Genomic DNA, 22,372 nt, shown 5'->3' with positions numbered 1-22,372 from the left:
TGAGAGCCTTCGAAGACTCCTCCAGCTCCTGCGTCATGTAGGCCGAAGTCAGGTCGAGCTTGGTGAACGTCTTGCCTCCTGCCAGCGTTGCAAATAGATCGTCTGCCTTAGGTAGCGGGTATTGGTCCTGTGGCGAGAAACGATTAATAGTTACTTTATAATCACCGCAAATCCTGATATAACAATATACTTACATTTAAGCATTTCTAGGTTGCAGAGTTAAGTATCTGCCGGTGTCAGACTCGGCTCCGTGGTAGCACTTTTGCCCTTGATTCAAATGGTTCAAGCCGCACTCTGGAGACTTGAGCACATAATCAAGGCTGGCAACTCAGTGCAGTCCTGAGAGCTCCGCTCTGTCAGAGGGGCCATCTTTCAAATGAGATGTTAAACCGAGGCCCTATTTGCACTCTTACGTAGATGTGAAAGATCCTAGGACATGGTTTGTCCTGACCACTATTTATTTCTTAACTAACAGCATTAAGAAAAGATGATCTCGTCATTTATCTCAAGATTTGTGGAACCTTGCTTTGCAGAAATTGGCTGCTGCATTTTCCTACATTGCAACAGTGGCTACACTTAAAAAGCAATTCACTCCTGGATGTCCTGAAATCACAAATGATGTTTTATGAATGTAAGTTATTTATTTATCTTTGAATTTTTAACATATAAGGACTTACTGTTGAAGTGCAATGACTCCTGCTATTTTAGACAAATGCATCAGCCATACTGTGCCAGCAATATCCCACAAACAGGTGAATGACTGGTTAATCTGTATTTCAGTGGTGATAGTTTATGGGATATGTTAGCCAGGAGATCAGACCGACTCGGTGCTCTTTGAATAGTGCCAGTAGTCTTTAACCACCACATAACCGTCAGAACATGTAGAGGAATTTTCAATGTGTTTATGCAGAGTAAAACTATTTTGCCACTAAAATGTATCTCAATTGAAACCTCGAAAGACATTTCTCTGTTTCCCAGTCTGTTTCCCAGTCTGAGTGACGTAGCTCATGACGATGAATCTGACGGGATGGGATCTTCTTGGTTTTCTGGCTATAGGGGGCATAACTTAAGTTTTTAAAAAAACATTACTTATGTTGACAGTAGCTCTTAAAAGCAGGAATATAATTGTGGTCTGAAATCCTATTACACTTTAGTATTGTGTATTTAGATATAAATCTCTTTATAATCTTAGCTTTTTGTATCCTAGTTTTTTTTCTATTATGGTAATCACTAAACCAGAGAATTGTAATGGATTATCAAAAAATGGGTTAAGAAGAGGAGCTTAAAGTCTTTTTAAATTGGATAGAAAATCTCAGTTCTAGGAAACAGGCCAGAATTAATGACATTCTGCAGCCTCACAACAATAAAGATTTTTCTCCTTCTCAAAGAAAGGTTACTGCATTTGCTGTTTATGGAACAAACAGCAACTCTGCCACACACTGATCTAAATTTTAATCCTTTGACGGGTTGGGAGTGAGAGTTCTCGGAAGTGGTCAGGAAACCCTGGAGAACAGATTTCCCGCTGGCCCTGATGAGTTTAACAACAGAGTCTGATTTTCATTAGGAACCTCTGTGTTCCACCCACAGCCAGCCAGATGGAGCGGCTGGGGAGGGAAGGATCGGGTGGGAGCCGGAGGATGATGGTGGGGCCGGGGGCTGATCGAGTGGCATCAGGAGGATGATCGGGGGGGCCAGAGTAGCAGGGGGGATCTGGAACATCGGGGGGCTGGAGGAGCGTGGAGGGGGGGGATGCAGAGGCAGAGAACACTGGGGGCAAAGAAGCAGTTGGGGGAGTGGCGGGGGGAGGCAGAGAACACTGGGGGCAAAGGAGCAGTTGGGGGAGTGGCGGGGAGAGGCAGAGAACAACGGGGGCCGAAGGAGCATGGGAGGGAGGCAGAAAAGTTATCCTGAAGATTATCAGTGGCTGGGGGAGGGGGTTAGGGGGTTGTGCGGGGGGGTGGGGGGGGGGGGTGGGTGTTTGCGGGGAGGAATAGTGGAGGCTGGGAAAGTGATCGGTGGCCTGGGAGTGGCAATTGGATGCCTGGGGGATGGATTGGAGGACTCGTGGGGGGGAGGTCCGATCACAGGGGGTGCATTAGGTTGGGACGCTGAATCCAGGAGGTAAGTGTAAAAGCACTTACCTCCTGGATCCAGCAGACCTCGCCTTCTATTAGCTGTCGGATTTCAGGCCCCAGGCCTCCAATCGCTTTCCCAGCCTTCACCACAAGCCCCCCGCCACCCCCCCCCCCCACCCCCGCGCCACATCAACCCCCGCCTGCAAAACCTGACCAGCTACGGTTAAATTTCAAATGGTGGTTACATCTGAACCTCACCAGCCTCATTATGATATTTAATGCCCATCACAGCACACCCCCTCTCGTTCCATCTCCGTTAAGACCAGAAGTGGGTGGGTTGGGGTCGTGATTCAGATTTTTAACACTTTAACTTGCCACCTAACCCCAACCTGCCATACTAAAACTCCTAATATAGAATTGCCGAAAATGGAATTTTGGATATGCTTTTAGAACCTTGCTTTCAAGCAAAATGCTAACCAATGCAACCAATCTTATAACGCTTTATTTGCTGGTTCTGTGGCCGAGAAACAAAGGGTGTGATATCACGAAGGGACATGGCCATGATTGACGACATTGTTACTCTGTAAACACAGGGCACTGTATGATTTAGTGGTGTCACACCCACGGTGAAATATCTTCAAAGCCAAGTACTTTAAAAATATGTGGGATCATTTTCTGACTTCCACCCACCCACCAAGAGTTCACATAGGAGATTGGGGTATGCACTGTGCATAATGTTCTGACCATTTTACTTAGTGGTCAGGAAGTTGTTTGCAGCATGTGCTTGAATTTCCAATTTTTCCTTCTGGTGGGCGAGAATCCCCACTGGCAATGCAAAATTAGAAAATGATTCCATGAAGTAGATCTCATTTGGAATACTTCGACAGTAACAACAATTTGCATTTCAACAGCACACCTCATTTACAGAAAGACATCTCAAAACATTTTATAGGGTGAATGAAAACAGTGCACAATGAGTGAAAGGGAAAAAGGGAAAATGGAAAGGTTGTGAATTTTTGAGAGCCAGGAGAGTGCTGGCGAGGTGGAGGAATTTAAAGACAGGGGCCTAGAAATTCGTGCTTGCCATGAAAGTTGTCACTGGACGCAATGCTAAGGTGAATGAATAAATATGTCTTGGGGGGGGGGGGCTGGAGATTGATGGCGCAGCACAATTCTTCCGTGCAATGCCCTCTTGGTGGCATTAGTGGAGATTTCCGAGGCGAAGTTCCCATCCTGATATGGCATTCGAGCTTCGCACAGCCTCTAGGACTGAGGCTGTGGAGCTCACAAGGAATTGTGGGCAATTAAAAGGGCTGTGAATCTTTCATTCCTAGCCTCACCTCACCCCTTTGGAGGAGATGGTGCAGGCCATTCTTGGCAGGGGCATGGCTGAGCCCTTGGCCAGTGGCAGGGCAGCAAGGATACAAGATGCTGGGTCATTGAATATATTTAAGGCGGAGATAGACAGAATTTTGAGCGATAAGGGAATAAAGGGTTATGGGGAGCGGGTAGGGAAGTGGAGCTGAGTCCATGATCAGATCAGCCATGATCTTATTGAATGGTGGAACAGGCTCGAGGGGCCAAATGGCCTAATCCTGCCCTTATTTCTTATGTTGTTCTTATGTTATCATCCTCCTCAGAGGCACTTCATGTGTTCCCGCCCTCCCCTCACCAGAACTCCATCTTTGTGCCTCCCTCATTTCACACAACCAAGAAATGCAGTCTGCCCAGTCAGTGGTTGACCAAGAAGAGGGAGAGGAGAGAGAAGGAGAAGGAAGAGGAGGAAGAAGAAGACTTGATTTCACACTCCCAGGCACCAGCTCCTCAAGGTCGACTGCAGTCACTGGGGTAGCACTAGGATAGGCAAAGGCACACACAAGACAGTCATTAAGAGAATGCAAGTTAATTTCTTGATGTCATATTGAATGGATAAATGTATAAAGTTGAATTGGAAGGTTTGCTTTGTGGTGACTTTTATTTCAGTGTTGTGGCCAAAATGACGCTTTGATGGTCAGTAACAGAGGGAAAGTAAGGTATGGAACAAATGTGGAAAGGGGAATTGGGGTTGTGGTCACTGGTACAGCAGGATATTCCAGCCAGAAAGGGGCTGTCTGTGTTGCATCCTTCCATCTGCTTCTTCTTCCGCTTCCTCCTCTTCTGTGCCTTCCTCTTCCCTCTGCAAGTGAATGCTGTAAATCTGAAATATAATTATCAAATGCTGGAAATACTCAGCAGGTCAAGCAGCACCTCGAGCTGAGACATGAACTCTGTTTCTTTCTCCACAGATGTTGTCTGACCTGCTGAGTATTTCCAGCATTTTATGTCTTCTCAGAGGCTGTTGTTTACCATCCGAGGCCTCACAAACATCCAGCAGGATTCCTTACACTCCCTGCACACTTAAAAAACGTTTAACATTGTAATATTGTGTAATATATATAGCTCCATCTGGTGGACTCTTGTGGCACTACAGCCAGTGCTGTTTATAATAAAGAGGGAACTGGTCACCTGACTAGAGTTCCAGAGTATTCTGCCATCTTAAGGCTGTGTGTTTGTGTTGTACTGAAGATATAACAATGGCGATGAAGATGGAATAATCGGAAAAAAGTGCTGTAATTTTTGTTGGTGGAGGATTCAGCCAACCAACAGAGAGACTTTGAGAGCTTCTCTGTTTTGATTAACAGCTACAAATCCAAGATAAATTACAAGCACACTTGTTTGAACTGCCAGAGTCCAGATGGCCTCGCCTATGGGACTAATAGGGCGTTTGGGGAAGTTTTAATGCGACCGTAAAGTTTCGGAGCGTATGTGGAAAGGCTAGAAATGTTTTTCACCGCAAATATCATCAAAGTTCCCAAAGATGAAAACCATAACCGGGTGGTGTTGGAAAGACAATGGGCGATTTTCTTAACTGAAGCAGGGCCCGAAATGTATGAAACCCTGAAAAATGTGCTTGTGCCTGTCAAGCCAAAGGACACATCTCTTAAGCAGATTCAGCACTACAGCCCTGAGCCCCTGGAAATTTCTGAAAGTTATCGTTTTGGAATACGAGATCAGTTAACTGAAGAAAATATCAGTGAGTACATTGTAGCATTAAAAACGCTATCTATTCATTGTAATTTCGGAAACTTTCAGGACCAAGCATTGCGTGACCGCTTTGTTTGTGGGATGAAAAATGATGCGATCAGAAGGAAGTTATTGACAAATCCTAACTTGACTTTTGATTTAGCGTGTCAGACAGCTATGTCAATGGATGTGGCCGACTAATATTCCCAAGAATTTCATACTATTTCCAGTCGTCAGACAACCGAGGTGCATCGCCTGCAGGTTAAAAGTAAAAGGCATTTGGGCCCCAAGGTCTCAGAAACTGGCAATGGTAACAGAGTATTGAAGCCATGCTATTGGTGCCTGGGACAACACATTGCTCAAAGTTGTCCATATGTGAAGGCAGAATGTTTCATCTGCAGGAAACTGGGCATCTTGCGAAGACATGCCGACTGAAGGGTAAACTACCTTTCAAAGCTATAAGTAGAAATCCCCAGAGACAACATAGCATGGAAGAAAAACAACAGGACAAGGAGATTTTAGAGCTACACATCATCAGGAGTGCAAGGTTAACTAACAGTGATTCAAAAAGTATCATCACCCACATAGATATTGCAGGAACCAAGATACCCATGGAAATTGACACTGGTACATCCGTGAGTGTAGTACTGGAGTCTCTATACCTCAACAAATTACGTGATTTCCCACTGGAGAAATCCAAGATAGAGCTGCGAGGCTACTCGGGATAGAACATTCCTGTCGTAGGTCGTATCATCGTACTGGTGAAATAAAAGGATCAATTTCAGAGCTTGCCTCTCTTAGTAGTGGCAGGAGACAAGCCTGCCTTACTAGGAAGAAATTGGTTGGGATCACTGAAGCTGGATTGGAGTGAGATTTTTCGTGTTGAAACGAGATTTGCATCAAAGGATGATGTCATCAAGAATTATCCGAAGGTGTTCTGTGAACAATGGCAGTCCGATCCAAGGCTTCAAGGCGAGTGTCAGGGTACAGAAGGACACTAGATCAGTTTACTGCAAGTCACGTTCTGTACCATATGCACTCAAGGAGAAAGTTAAGCAAGAACTCAAAAGATTAGAGACTGAGAACATTATTTCTAAGATAGGGCTAACCCATTGTTGTTCTACCTAAGTCAGATGGTAAGGTAAGGTTGTGTAGTGATTATAAAGTAACCATAAACCAGGTTCTAGAGGGTAATGTCCCCAATACGTTGCCAAATATAGAAGATTTGTTCACAACACTGACAGGTGGTCAGATCTTCTCAAAGTTAGATCTTACAAATGCCTACTTACAACTTGAATTAGATGAGGAGTCCAAGTCATGTTTGACTATAAATACTCATCTAGGCCGAAATCAATTTAATAGGCTACCATTTGGAGTGTCTTCCGCCCCTGCCATATTCCAAGGGCTGATGAACCAGATTTTGCAAGGTATTGAAGGGGTAGTATGTTATTTAGATGACATACTAATTTCAGCACCAAATAGGCAAATTCATAATAACATATTGAATGAAGTCCTCAAATGGCTAAAGAAGCACAGAGTACAAGTGACTGCTCACAAGTGTGAGTTATTTCAAAACTCAGCGGAGTACTTAGGGTACAGAGTAGAGAAAGATGGTTTATACCCAACTAAGGGAAAACTGGATGCAATCAGAAATGCACCCACTCCCAAGAATGTCACTGAACTTCGATCATTTTTGGGTCTTTTGAACTATTATGGGAAGTTCCTAGCAAATTTGGCTACAGTATTACATCCACTGAATTAACTATTGAAAAAACAGGTCCATTGGAAATGGTCAGAAGAATGCAATACAGCATTCAAGGAGTGTAAAAGCAAATTGGTAGAGAGCACCATGTTGGTTCACTATGACGTATCTAAGGAGATCAAGCTAGCATGTGATGCCTCTCCATATGGAGTTGGGGCAGTGATCTTTCATGTACTACATAGTGGGGAGGAGAGACCAATTGCTTTTGCATGCAGTTACTTTGATAGAGGTAGAGTAAAAGAGAGAGAGTTCAAATGGAAATCAAGGGCATCCCTTGGAGGAAAACTTTCCTCAGGATCAGCCTCGAATGAGTTTAAATTCGACACCATGTTTGGAACGTTCTGTTCAAGAGCGAAGATATCCTCTTTGAAACATAAAACAAGTGGTTAAGCTTGATTTGTAAATATGGCAAAATAAGTCCATATCTTTTGTTATGTATAACCATGCAAGTTATAGAAACATAGAAACATAGAAAATAGGTGCAGGAGTAGGCCATTCGGCCCTTCGAGCCTGCACCGCCATTCAACGAGTTCATGGCTGAACATGCAACTTCAGTACCCCATTCCTGCTTTCTCGCCATACCCCTTGATCCCCCTAGTAGTAAGGACTACATCTAACTCCTTTTTGAATATATTTAGTGAATTGGCCTCAACAACTTTCTGTGGTAGAGAATTCCACAGGTTCACCACTCTCTGGGTGAAGAAGTTTCTCCTCATCTCGGTCCTAAATGGCTTACCCCTTATCCTTAGACTGTGACCCCTGGTTCTGGACTTCCCCATGTATGATGATTAGTTGTTATGATTACTTCTTCATTAAGGAGGGAGAAGTGTAATATTGTGTAATATATATAGCTCCATCTGGTGGACTCCTGTAGAACTGCAGCCAGTGCTGTTTATAATAAAGAGGGAACTGGTCACCTGACTAGAGTTCGGAGTGGTCTGCCATCTTAAGGCTGTGTGTGTGTTTGTGTTTTACTGAAGATATAACAAACATGTATTTACCAAGCCACTACTTCAATAGCTTAAATGCAAACTTACCTCAAAGATGTGTGTGTCCATTTAAGAGATGCTGGCAGCTTCTCTATCAGTTTACAAGGCGTGCTTAGTACCCAGCACTGAACTCAGCGCCAAGGTCTAGGTTCGCTGAGGTGACGTTAAGTCGGCGTTGCATGCCAACCGGCGTCACCTTTCTTAATATACATTTCAAGGGCCAGCGTTGCTATCATCAGCAATAAGGCCCTCACCAAAATGGCGGTTGACAAGTCCCATGCCAGAGGAGGGCGCTAGAGTGGCGGCCGCCATTTGTAGATTGGATCATGGCGAAAACTCGTGGCGGTAAGTAGGCCAATGTCTGATCACCCAGGTCTTATTGTTGGACAGAAAACTGCTACATCAGAGTAGCAATTGCTTCGGGGTCAATAGATAAGATGGAAAGGTAAAGATGGGTGTCACTTGCATACATGTCCAAATTGATATTCGACATCTCGATGATATTGCAAAGGGTAGCAGATAAATAATGAATAGGAAAGGACCAAGGATAGAGTTCTGGGGTACATTGGAGGTGACTGAATAAAACAATGAAGGGGATGTCTTTGTTAGAGGAAAATTATTAGAGGAGATGTATATGTTTGTTGCAACACGTACAAGTGGACCCATCAGAGCAATGCCATAGAGCTGGGCTGCAGAGCAGAACAGAATACTTAAATGTATCAAAGGCAGTGGAGAGATTGAAGAGAATAAAGAGAGACAATAAGCTATGATTGCAGTCACACAGGATATCATTTGAGAGTTTGACCAATGCAGTCTTGGTTCTGTGGTTAATTATGGATTCCTACTCCTTTACGTCATATGCTTATTAACAATCAGTCACAGTGAAGTGTAACCTGTGGAATAATGTTCCCTTGTGGGCAGTAAATTAAGATGACGCATTCCATCTTCATGTCCTCTCCTTACATGACCCTGAAGAATTTATAAGTGAAAAGTGTTTGGCCTAGCACCCATAAAACCAGAGAAAATGAGTGGAAAATGGTTGTGAACACTGGAACTAACAAACAAAGGTGGACAAATATGATTAAATGAGGATGCTATGAGGCTGCAGAGTGACTTGGATAGGTTAGGTGAGTGGGCAAATGCATGGCAGTTGAAGTATAATGTGGATAAATGTGAGGTTATCCACTTTGGTGGTAAAAGCAGAGAGACAGACTATTATCTGAATGGTGACAGATTAGGAAAAGGGGAGGTGCAATGAGACCTGGGTGTCATGATACATCAGTCATTGAAGGTTGGCATGCAGGTACAGCAGGCGGGTAAGAAAGCAAATGCATGTTGGCCTTCATAGCGAGGGGATTTGAGTACAGGGGCAGGGAGGTGTTACTACAGTTGTACAGGGCCTTGGTGAGGCCACACCTGGAGTATTTGTACAGTTTTGGTCTCCTAACTTGAGGAAGGACATTCTTGCTATTGAGGGAGTGCAGCGAAGGTTCACCAGACTGATTCCCAGGATGGCGGGACTGACATATCAAGAAAGACTGGATCAACTGGGCTTGTATTCACTGGAGTTCAGAAGAATGAGAGGGGACCTCATAGAAACGTTTAAAATTCTGATGGGTTTAGACAGGTTAGATGCAGGAAGAATGTTCCCAATGTTGGGGAAGTCCAGAACCAGGGGTCACAGTCCAAGGATAAGGGGTAAGCCATTTAGGACCGAGATGAGGAGAAACTTCTTCACCCAGAGAGTGGTGAACCTGTGGAATTCTCTACCACAGAAAATTGTTGAGGCCATTTCACTAAATATATTCAAAAAGGAGTTAGATGTAGTCCTTACTACTAGGGGGATCAAGGGGTATGGCGAGAAAGCAGGAAGGGGGTACTGAAGTTGCATGTTCAGCCATGAACTCATTGAATGGCGGTGCAGGCTCGAAGGGCCGAATGGCCTACTCCTGCACCTATTTTCTATGTTTCTATTATAAAAACAGAGCTTTGGTGTGCCAGGCAAGGTGTTTGTGGCAGGTTTCATTTACATAATTTATCCTTTCACTATAACAGAACAGATTTATGGATAAAGCTCCTTTTACAAAAGTGGTTGTGTAGCTGTGTTATATTTAGATTCTGTGCCCTACAAGACATGAAAATATTTCTGATTAACAGAACTAGGTTGTAAACGGAACATTGGTGCAATGTGTTGTGTATTAATCTGTTATTCTACAGTCTCAGGTTCAGGTTACAAAGCATTTGGAATCTCTAATGCTACTTTTATATGACTGTTTGGGCTCTTGGGTACTGATTTGATGCCAGAATCTCAGTGTGACACTAACTAATGCACATGGGTCCTGAAATCGTACACTGGTAGAAAGGCCACCTGGAAGCAATGATGCACAATGGCTACAGTATAAAAACAGTTGGTGCAAATCCCACCAAAAAGATAGGTTTTAAAAGTAAAGCATTACCACTTGTAATAGACTGTACTTCTATTCAGACTTAATGATAATGATAGAGCTGACTATCTCATTGCTCTTTCCGATCATTAAAAACTCTTACAGGCAGCTGGAGGTCAGGAAGCAGTGTGCATGCGTTTGAATCCACATGGACAGAGTTTTGCCTTCCCTCCGCATTCCACAGCCATGTGAAGAGCCAATATAAACTCATTTCACTGCCAAAACCTGAGTCAACAAAGCACCCTTTGGTGCACTATAAAAGGTGTTTGAAACTCCATCAGATAGTAATGTTCGTTTGGCATCAAATAATAAACCATTCTGGCTTGATGCAGCTGAGAAGATTGAAAGAAGATGAATCTAGTCCAATGAAAAACAAACTGAGAATGAGTTACCAGTCTATGGTTCAAATTTTCCCCAGCACTGAGCGCCGTTTATTCGGCGTCCAGTGAATATTTTGGTGCCGAAGCCCAGTTCAAAGATTCCCCAGTGTTGAGGCGCCGGCATGTACTACCAGCGCCAGAAGGTTCCTCCGCCATTTCTGGGCTTAAGGCCAAGTTTCCTCCAAAATGAAAATTTTTAACCCGGCACACAGACCCTATAATCACCGTAGGAAAAAGCCTTACCTTTAGTTGGAGAAATCCGCACTGGCCCACTCCTATCCCCGGCAGAATGGACTCCCTCATTAATAGTTTAACTTTTAGCACAATTAAAAATACGACACTACCTGTAAGTAAGTATAAAAATAAAAATGTTAATTGAAATCTTACCAATAATGCTGTTCCTGCGATGTTAAACTGCATTCAGGCCATAAAATTAAAAAAATTTAAAGTTTTTCCATCGATGTTTCTGGGTCTCAAAATCATCCAAAATCTTCAAAAAATCTTCAAAGATAATCCACCAGGCTCCATCTTCCGAGACATCCACCGGGTTTTTCAAAGAAGCTGGAAAAATGAAGTTTTCTTCTGTGAAAAGCAAGGGCAGCCTGCTGACATTTCTCCTCATAGACTGCAGCCGCTACTAGCCCCCGGGCACAATCACAATGTGCATGCGCAGTGTGTTCAAAAATAAAGTTTTTTTCTTTGCGCATGCGCTCTGCGCATGTGCAATTACTTGCCCATTTTTTTCTGGAGCGCATGCGCTGTGTGGTTCCGGCGCACACTGGAAGCCACGCCCTGCGAGTTCAGCTCGGGTAGCACCGGCGCCAGAAAGTGTGCACGGTGAACAAAACTTTGTTTTTTTATTTTCAGCGCTGAGGGGCCAAATAAAAACGGGCGTCCAGGTAAGTAAACACCATTATTTTTTACTAGGGAAACTTGGGCCCATTGATTCGTGTTTGCCATCACTGTTACAAATTGTAATTAATAGTAAAATGCTGTTTTCATGTCATCATCTCCGTAAATTAACATAATATTATGAATCAGCAACCCAAATCTCCCCTTAACTGGTGCAGGCTGCCATTTGTAAAATGAGATTCAGATTAGCTAACGTTGCAGAAACACAACGTTTACTTCATTTGAAAACATTTTTACTCTTGGGATAATTGGCCATAACGATACAAAAAGGGAAGAGCACATTCCTGTCTCTGCATTTATTGTGTCAGTTTTAACACAAGAAAAAATATCTGTTACTCTAGATTCTGGATTCTTGCCTCTCTGGGAATAATCGGTCAAATTAATATTTTTAAAGTCTCTACTACAGTGCAATAAGATGAACGGTCAGCTGTATTTATGCGTGACATGCGTGGATTTGTTGCAGGATAATTGGGGGATATTTGGTAGAGCTATGCAAAAGTGGTTAACCCAACTGGTGTGACATTAGTCCCCTGGCATAAGTATTGTAAGGAGGTAAAAATTCTTTAGAAATCGTCACCGGTTCCAAAGATTCATTTCCAGCAGTGACTGATAACTCTTTGACACCAGCACTTGAGCTTTTTGATGATTAGAGTATTTAACCCTGTGACTTCATGAAAACCTGATTCGATTGGCTTCAGTTAAAGATTTTCCAGGCTGTATAAATTTAGGGAATATTTATTGTTTCTTGTTGCTTCTATTCACAGGTTATTAAATGCAATAAAGCCTGGGGCTGTGAAGAAGATCAATCGGCTGCCAACTCCCATTGCAGGACTGGTGAGTTTTGGGTTCTTCTTTTTATCTTTATTTGTATAGCTCCTTTCATCTTAAAACTTCACAAACCATCTTGCCTATTTTTGAAGGATACTGATTGTTGTTATTTAAGCAAATGCGGCAGCCACTCTGTGACGGCAATGTCCAATGCTGTCTAAGATTCCCAGCTGTCTTCAGAAGTGCCATGGAATCTGCAACATTCATCTGAGCCTCTGGGACAGACAGATGGGATTTCAATCAATATATAATCCAAAGAATGGCACCTTTGACAATGTAGCATCCCCTCACTGCCACACTGAAGTGCTAGCATAGATTGTGCACATGAATCTTGTGGGATTGTAACCCACCATCGTTTGAACTAGACCCGTGTGTAAATGCGATTCCAATTAGTCTTATTTTTTTAATCCTAAATCTATCTCTGGTAGGAGACTGGCAGAAACCCTTGGGGAAATGGCGAAGACCTGGTGTTACCTGTTTCCCTTGGGGATCTGGAAGTCTATCGCCAGAGCAATAATGAAAGACTGGGAGAACATTCACAGAAATAGAGAGCCCTGTTATTTCAGCAAGAAGGTGCTGTGGAAATGTCAGTGGAATTCAATTAAGATCATTGGGCTGGATGTTTGGCTTTGCTCATTTTGGGATGGTAATGGCGGTGGGGTGGTAAAGTTCACGCCCGGGAACAGTTTGCGCCTCAGTCATCAAAATTCGGCAGCTGGGCCCTAAGTGCGAGGCATTGCATATCTCTCTAAGGGTGCTAGGCTGGTTGAGCATGCAAAAATCCCGAGCTAAACAACTGGCCTTGGAGCACTCTAAGAGAGGCCTGGGGAGAAACAAAAACACTAAAAGCATTCTCAATAAATATCTCACACCACCACAACATAAATCACAAAAAAACCCCATCAAAAACAATCAAACTTACCTGAGATCGACATTACTTACCTCACTCAGCTGCTACAACTCGGACTGCCTGCTTTCACAGGTGGTCCCAGCACGGCGCTCCATGGAGTGCTGCGGATCGGGCGGGGGCCAAAAATCGAGCCAGTGCCACAACCAGGGGCGTTGCACACCAGCTCGCCTCTTCCAGGAGGTAATGCTCGGTGCCCCGCTGAAACTGGGCCTGAAAACCGGGGCACTGGAAGCTAGTTGGCTGCTCGCCCAGAAGAGCTTACCGCCGCCATTGCTGCCCTTCCAGAGTGAAAACTGAGGCGGTAACAAACTGAAAATCCAGCCCCGAGTGTTCAGATCCTGTATCAATCCACTTCCATTTGTTAACTATGTCATTCTCAACAGACTCTCTGGTTCAGTAAGCACAAATCTGAGATGGCTCAGCCATCGTTAGTTTTCCTGTCAGGGAATTCGTATTATGAAAATGCTGGAAGGATAACAAGGTTTGTATGAACAAATGGTGTTTTAATTTTGTGGCTGAGATTCCCAGCCATTTTCACATGTCCTCTGTAACTGGGTATTAAACACAATAAAGTGATGTTGAAATCAAACTGTGAAGTATTAATAATGAGTGTGTTAGCATTCTTAAATGAAATTCTTCTCTCTGCTCTCTTAATGAAGGCACCAGATTAAAGCATGATTTCAACCTGATTATCTGTTACATCTTGTATTGAAAACACACCCAGACCCTGGAATTATGCCGTGTGATACTAACTTATGCTTATGTCTAACATTTCTCTCTCCACTATTTCCACAGAGGTATTAACACATTTACAATTCATGTTCGTATTCCATAGAACTCGTCTCAGGGCTAAATTCTAGAGCATATGTTAAGTGCTTAGACTTGTTCATTTAATGATTGGAAAGTTTTAAAATCTTTACTACAATTTAATCAAGATAAAGGCATTCATAAACACTCCATAATCTATTTATAGAGGTGCCAAATAAACAATTTCAGCACACAAGAACAGACCATACCTGCAATCATTTATAAGAAGTTTCCATTCTGACAACTGCAGCTTTTAATAGACAGAAGGAATGTGATTATACATCATTTATGTCTGAGTCAGACACACAGTTTTTGCAGTATGATAACTATTGCTTCTAAGCAGGTTAAATAACGAAAAAATGGATCCCTCAAAAATTTTAATTCAAGTCACCATAATGGTGTCCAGTCCACAATGGGAAAGGAAATGTAGTCCAGGCTGTTAAGAGAAACAAGGGAGGAAATAGTGGAGGCTCTGACCATTATTTTCCAAACCTCTCTGGCTACAAGCATGGTGCCAGAGGACTGGAGGACTGCTAACATTGTACCATTGTTTAAAAAGAGAGAAAGGGATAGTACGAGTAATTACAGGACAGTCAGCCTAACCTCGATGGTGGGAAAATGATTGGAAATCATTCTGAGGGACGGTATTAATCGTCATTTAGAAAGGCACGGATTAATCAAGGACAGTCAGCATGGAATTACTAACTTGATTGAATTTTTTGAGGAGGTAACTAGGAGGGTTGATGAGGGTGGCGCGTTTGATGTAGTCTTCATGGATATTAGCAAGGCTTTTGACAAGATCCCATATAGCAGACTGGCCAGAAAAGTAAAAACCCATGGGAAAGTGGCAAGTTAGATTTTAAATTGGCTCAGTGACAGGAAGCAAAGAGAAGTTAAAGATTGTACAGGTGCAGCGTCCAAAATCCGGAGTTCCGGAATCCGGAATGTTCTGGAATACAGACTCCGGGACGATTCATGGCAGAATCCGTAAGATGTTGCGGAATCCGGACCGGATGACCCTGCTCGACCCTGCCTGACCTCGGGGTCTCGCCTCGTCGCCGCTTACCTCGCTGCCCTTACCTCGTGGCCTCCTCGCCGGCCCGTGCGAACACCTCCTTGGCGGGGCCTGCCTGAGCGAACTCCTCCTCAGCGGAGCCCCGCCCGGACACCACCTCAGTGGAGACCCGCCCGGACACCACCTCAGCGGGGTCCCGCCTGACGCAAACACCTCCTTGGCAGGCCCCGGACGGCCCGAACAGCTCCTCAACAGGTAGCCCCCCCACCTTTCTGACATTCCAAAATCCCAGGTGTTTCCAGATTCGTGACGTCAGAAAGATGTTCCAAAGTCTGGAAAAACGCAAAATCTGGAACGACCTCGGTCCCGAGGGTTCCGAATTTGGGATGCTGCACCTGTATTAGATCAAAGGAAGAGGTTTATTATGTTGCCAAAAAGAGTAGTACGCATGAGGATGGGGAGGAATTTAGAATTCAGCAAAGGAAGACCAAGAAATTGATAAAGAGAAATAGAATATGAGTAAACTAGCAAGAGATATAAAAACATATTGTAAAAGCTTCTCTAGGTATAGAAAAAGGAAGAGATGAGCAAAAGTAAATGTGGATTCCTTACAGGCAGAGACAGGAGAAATTATAATGGGGAATAAAGAAATGGGAGACACATTAAGCCCATGGGATCCAAGGGAAAGTGCCACATTGTCTCCAAAATTAGCTCAGTGGCAGGAAGCAAAGGGTAATGGTCGATGGGTGTTTTTATGACTGGAAGGCAGTTTCCAGTGGGGTTCCGCAGGGCTCAATACTAGGCCTGTGCTTTTTGTGGTATATATCAATGATTTAGACTTCAATGTATGGGGCATGATTAAGAGGTTTGCAGATAATACAAAAATTGGTCGTGCGTTGATAGTGAGGAAAAAAGTTGTAGGCTGCAGGAAGATAAGATGGTATTGGTAAGACGAGCAGAAAAGTGGCAAATGAAATTCAATCTGGAGAAATGTGAGGTAATGCATTTTGGGAGGGCTAACAAGGCAAGGGAATACACAATAAATGGTAGGACCCTGAGAAGTGTAGAGGAACAAAGGGACATTGCAGTGCATGTCCACAGATCCCTGAAGGTTGCAGGACAGGTAGGTGGTTAAAAAGGCATACGGGATACTTTCCTTTATTAGCCAAGGCATAAAATAGGAGAGCAGGGAGGTTATGCTTGAACTGTATGAAAGACTAATTGGACCACAGCTAGAATACCGCGTACAGTTCTGCTCACCACATTACAGGAAAGATGTGATTGCACTAGAGAGGGTACAGAACAGATTTACGAGAATGTTGCCAGGACTGGAGAGTTTTAGCTATAAGGAAAAATTGGATAAGCTGGAGTTGTTTTCTTTGAAACAGAGGAGGCTGAGGGGAGATTTAATTGAGGTGTATAACATTATGAGGGGCCTAGATAGAATGGAGAAAGGACCTATTTCCCTTAACAGAGAGATCAATACCTAGGGGGCATAGACTTAAATGATTGGAAGAAGGATTAGAGGGGAGTTGAGAAGAACTTTTTTCACCCAGAACTGAAACTCACTTCTTGAAAGGATGGTAGAGACAGAAACCCTCAGGGCATTTAAAAATTACTTGGATATGCACTTGAAGTATTGTAACCTACAAGGCTATGGACCAAGAGCTAGGCTATATATCTATTTTTCGGCCTGCATATCACAATGGGTTGAATGGTCTCCTTTTATGGCCTCTATATAACTTTCTATGATTCTATGATGGTGGGCCCTCCACAATGGGGAATAGATGGTTGGCCCTCCACAATGGGGAATAGATGGTGGACATTCCACAATGGGGAATAGATGGTTGGCCCTCCACAATGGGGAATAGATGGTTGGCCCTCCACAATGGGGAATAGATGGTGGACATTCCACAATGGGGAATAGATGGTGGACATTCCACAATGGGGAATAGATGGTGGGCATTCCACAATGGGGAATAGATGGTGGGCCCTCCACAATGGGGAATAAATGGTGGGCATTCCACAATGGGAAATAGATGGTGGACATTCCACAATGGGAAATAGATGGTGGGCATTCCACAATGGGAAATAGATGGTGGACATTCCACAATGGGGAATAGATGGTGGGCATTCCACAATGGGAAATAGATGGTGGACATTCCACAATGGGGAATAGATGGTGGGCATTCCACAATGGGAAATAGATGGTGGGCATTCCACAATGGGAAATAGATGGTGGACATTCCACAATGGGAAATAGATGGTGGACATTCCACAATGGGAAATAGGTGGTGGACATTCCACAATGGCTGTTGTCTCAGGACTGAAATATTCACAATGCAAAGTCCCATGCATTTGAAATCTCATTATTCCAAGCACATTTTTTTAATCAGCCTTGGACTGCACATTGGATCAAACTGGTGGGATTTCATTGGGAGACTGCCATCCCACCAGTCTTCGATCCAACTGTGACATCACAAAATGGTGGAATTTAGCAAAGTGATCAGAAAGGAGTGGAAGTTGGAAATGGGTTCAGTGCCAAATTCCATCCTCCCTCCCAGACTGCATCGTTTCCATGAGGATTTTAACTTTAATGTATTAGGACACAGGGAGCCGGTGTAGGCCAGTGAGGGATGGATGAGCAAGCCTTAGTGTGGGACAGGATATGAGCAGTTGCATTTTGGACAAGTTGGTGTTTATGGAGCATGGACAAAGGAAAGCCAGCAAAGGAGAGTGATGGAATAACTGAATCTAGGGGTGACAAAAGCATGAATGAGGTTTTCAGCAGTGGAAGGGCTAAGTTAAGGACAGAAGTGGGCATTGTTGCAGAAGTAAAACTAAGTAGTCTTGGTGATGGAAATAATGTACGGTTTAAAGCTCAGTTCAGGAACGTGCTAGATACCAGGATTGCACATAGTCTGGTGGAAGCAGAGTGAGGCCAGGGAAGGGATGGAATCAGTGTACTGGACTTTCCCAGGAGACTTTTGCCACTGGAGATGGGGCAGGGTGGGAGGTCTGCCAGCATCCTAACCCTGCTGTGATTCCAATCCATTTTTCTGTGTCACTGTTAATTATACATGCAGGGCAAGCTCCCGACATTAATGGGAATCTATCACTGCCAAGCCGAAGGTACAGTGGGACACTTGATACAGAATCCAAAGAGGAAGGAGTGAGAAGCAAAGGGAGCAGAAACCTCCAGAGACCTCCAAGGAATTTTATAAACAAAGTGATTATCTGCACGGACATTTTGTGTCCTTCTGTGCATGCATGAGGTGGACCCCGCCCCTTTTGCACATGCATGCTCGATCTGGTCGCACATGCGCAGTACGATATACAAGGAAGATGGAAGTGGGCCAAACCATTTTGCCGAGCCTGGAGCTGCTGCTCAAGCCTCAGCCTGCGATTGGGTTTCAGGACTTTTGCCTGGACTATCAATGTGATTATCTACATCATTAGTTTTGAGGCCTTCTGAGCGAAAGAACGGAAGAAAGACTTGCATTTATGTAGCGCCTTTCACAACCACCAGACGTCTCATGGTGCTTTACAGCCAATTAAATAGTTTTGGAGGGTAGTCACTGTTGTAATATGTGAAACGTGGCAGCCAATTTTCTCACAGCAAACTCCCACAAACAAGAATGTGATAATGATCAGATAATCAGTTTTTGATATGTTGATTGAGGGATAAATATCATCCAGGACACAGGGGATAACTCCCCTGCTCTTCTTCAAAATAGTGCCATGGGATCTTTTACATCCACCCGAGAGGGCAGACAGGGCCTCGAGTTAATGTCTCATCCAAAAGACGGCACCTCAGACAGTACAGCACTCCCTCAGCAATGCACTGGGAGTGTCAGCGTAGATTTATGTACTCAAGTTCCTGGAGTGGGACTTGAACCCACAACCTTCTGGCTCAGAGGCGAGTGTGCTACCCACTGAGCCACAGCTGACAGAAAACACATCTGGTCAAGTTGTGGGCAAAACATTGAACCAATAAAGCATCAATATAATGAACAGGACCTGTAACCAGAGGCTTGACTAACTTGCCAGGAAGGAATCATACTTGCCTTTATTTAATAGAATCTTACCACTAAAACAGTTTCCATCAATTACTCCTCCCTCCCCATCCACATAAATTCTACAACCAACCCAGTCAGAAAATCTGGGTTTCTGGAAGCTGATATTTTGTGTAGAACATCCTTATTATTACACTAGAATTTGTGATCTCATGATTGGGCGCCAAAGTCAATAAGTCCAGACAGTGTCACTGCTCATGAAGAATCACTGACAGTTACTGCAAGCATCCAAATATGTACAGCAGTTTGTGATTCCTTAAATGCTGGCAATTTATGAAATCACCCTGCCATGTGTGTCATTTTTGCAACATCTCCCATTTTGAGTGCTGTTTAGGGTAATCAATAACAATAGGGCATAAACTCAGGATGATCACATGAAAGAGGGACATTCAAGGAGATCTTTGACAGCAGGTTATTGGTACTGAATTTTGAGCCCTATTAGTCTTTCATAACTGCTCAAATTGAACACTTAGAGAAAGTGGGCCCAAAATTCAGTACCGCTGGAAAGCTGGTGCTCCCCCGACCTTTTTGTGACCATTAGCGCCAAAATTATTTTGTGGCTGGGCCACCCCATATTCAGCTCCAAAAGTAAACAAATGGGTTCCAGCGCTAATGAACCCTTCCATAGTGGATTTTTCAGTGGTGTGGCTGTCTTAATTTGAGCGTTATCACCACTGAGAAATTCAGCATTCAGGTAAGGGTTTCTAATGAGACAGCTGCTGGCCCCGAAGGGGGGAAGGAGTTTGGAAGGATGGCTGGTGTAAGAGGTGCAAGGAGAGCCAACAGAGTCACTGATATGGAGCTGGAGACACTGATGGATGGTGTGGAGGACAGAAGATGAATAATGTTTCCTGACGTGGGGAGACCTGGCAGACAGGCAGTATATAACGCATGGAGGGAGATTGCAGGGGAGGTGTCAGGCACCTCCATACATGTGAGGACATACCCTCCCAGGAGAGTGTTGGCCAGTCTGTACCTGGCCCTTCCAGGGTGATGATGGGTCGATGCCTCCTAGCTCTGGGGCGACGGGGATCCTCCTCCTCAGATGGTACTGCTGGCTTGACCTCCAGTGGCTGTCCCTTCATGATGGCCAGGTTATGCAGCATGCGGCAGCCCACGACATTTATGGAGACCCGTTGAGAAGAGTACTGCAAGGTGCTACCAGAGCGGTCCAGGCACCGGAATCACTGCTTAATCTATGCGCTGCTCGATGATGCACCTGGTGACACAATGAGCATCATTGTATGCATGCTCTGGCACTGTCCTGGGGTTCCACAGTGGAGTGAGCAGCCAAGTGGACAGGGAATATCCCTTGTCCTCAAGCAGCCAATCGCAATCCTGATTTGGGCTGGTGAAGATGACGGGCACACTGGTCTGCCGCAGAATGAATAAATCATGGCTGCTGCCTCCCTTGCCCGCTGCCTGTCTGCACTGTGCTGACGGCGACACATTCTCCTGTGTGCCGCCCTGCTTCTGACCAGGTGTACCAGGTGTCACCCTCCCAACACTCGGCCCATCCTCAGGGTGAACCCTGCCAAGTAGGTCTCTGCAGCCCACAGGACTCCACTAAAGAGTCAGACCTGAAAGTTGTACAAAAGTACAGGGGTATGTGCAAACCTCTGAGCAGCAGGTTTAATGGAGCCAAAACAATAAAAACTATATGAAAAGCTAAATACTGCAGACCATGGAAAATGAAATAAAAACGCTACTAATTAATAAAACTATATCAAGGGATAAATACTGCAAATGCTGGAAAATGAAATAAAAACAATAATAAGTAATTGTTGTGTATGCAATAATTGTTAGACTGAGTACTGTTTAACTCCAAGAGGTATGACCTTGGCTCTGCTTTATTGAGGCCCAAAGTGACTAATATACAAAATGGCTGGCCTTTTATACTTCGGCTGCACACACGTGCGTGCAGCCCAATGGCCTCCAACAGTGACGCCATCTAGTGGCTAGTGATCCCAAAAGTAAATACATGACAATACCTCCCTCTGTAATATTAACACGGTCTTTTACAAATTGAGACAGTCCGGTGTTTTACGCTCCCGGGTTGACCGTCTCAGTTCAACTCCAGCCTTGGGTGAGTGTTCAGAGTCTGTTGTGTTTGGTGGCTAGGTGGCTGACCTGGTGGGAGTGCCAATGGCCATGTCAGGGATTGAAAGTCCATTTTCATTGAACATGTCAGTGATTAAAAGTCCCGATTCACTGATGACCACTGAGTCCTCTGATGACTGGGGGTAGGTTGGTTGCTCATCGATTGTCTCTTCCTCTGACTGTTCCGGTTCGTCTGTGTGCCGCAGCTTTGTCTGACCCATGTTTCCTGCCAATTTTTGAGCTTGACAATAAATACTCTATTGCCCTCCTTGGCCATGATAGTACCAGTGATCCACTTGGGACCCTGACCATAATTCAGAACATATACAGGATAATTTACAGAAATATCGCTTGACACAGCTGCGTGATCATGATACCCTTGCTGACTTTGTCTTCTATATTCAACATCATCTATATCTACTTTGGTGGCAAAAACACGAAGGTAGAATATTATCTGAATGGTGGCAGATTAGGAAAAGGGGAAGTGCAACGAGACCTGGGTGTCATGGTTCATCAGTCATTGAAAGTTGGCATGCAGGTACAGCAGGCGGTGAAGAAGGCAAATGGTATGTTGGCCTTCATAGCTAGGGATTTTAAGTATAGGAGCAGGGAGGTCTTGCTGCAGTTGTACAGGGCCTTGGTGAGGCCTCATCTGAAATATTGTGTTCAGTTCTGGTCTCCTAATCTGAGAGAGAGCAGCGAAGGTTCACCAGACTAATTCCCAGGATGGCTGGACTGACATATGAGGAGAGACTGGATCAACTGGGCCTTTATTCACTGGAGTTTAGAAGGATGAGAGGGGAACTCATAGAAACATTGGGACAGGTTAGATACAGGAAGAATGTTCCCGATGCTGGGGAAGTCCAGAACCAGGGGATATAGTCTAAGGATAAGGGGTAAGCCATTTAGGACTGAGATGAGGAGAAACTTCTTCACTCAGAGAGTGTTAACCTGTGGAATTCCCTACCGCAGAGAGTTGCTGATGCCAGTTCATTGGCTATATACAAGAGG

At 44.3% G+C, this 22,372-nt stretch overlaps 1 protein-coding gene across 5 annotated transcripts in view; it reads left to right on the top strand.

The window, feature by feature from the left end:
- The window catches only part of LOC139242191 (LIM and calponin homology domains-containing protein 1-like), a 570,211-nt gene that overhangs the window by 277,026 nt on the left and 270,813 nt on the right, over positions 1 to 22,372 (top strand). For all 5 annotated transcript variants that reach the window (XM_070870287.1, XM_070870279.1, XM_070870273.1 and 2 more), the window contains exon 3: positions 12,390 to 12,459. In XM_070870287.1, coding sequence (XP_070726388.1) covers positions 12,390 to 12,459 — 70 coding nt within the window. The remainder of the gene's footprint in view (positions 1 to 12,389; positions 12,460 to 22,372) is intronic.

Source organism: Pristiophorus japonicus, chromosome 2, assembly GCF_044704955.1.
Source record: "Pristiophorus japonicus isolate sPriJap1 chromosome 2, sPriJap1.hap1, whole genome shotgun sequence".
Lineage (NCBI taxonomy): Eukaryota > Metazoa > Chordata > Chondrichthyes > Pristiophoridae > Pristiophorus > Pristiophorus japonicus.
The sequence above is the reverse complement of the archived record's forward strand: the minus strand, read 5'-3'. Positions and strand labels throughout refer to the sequence as shown.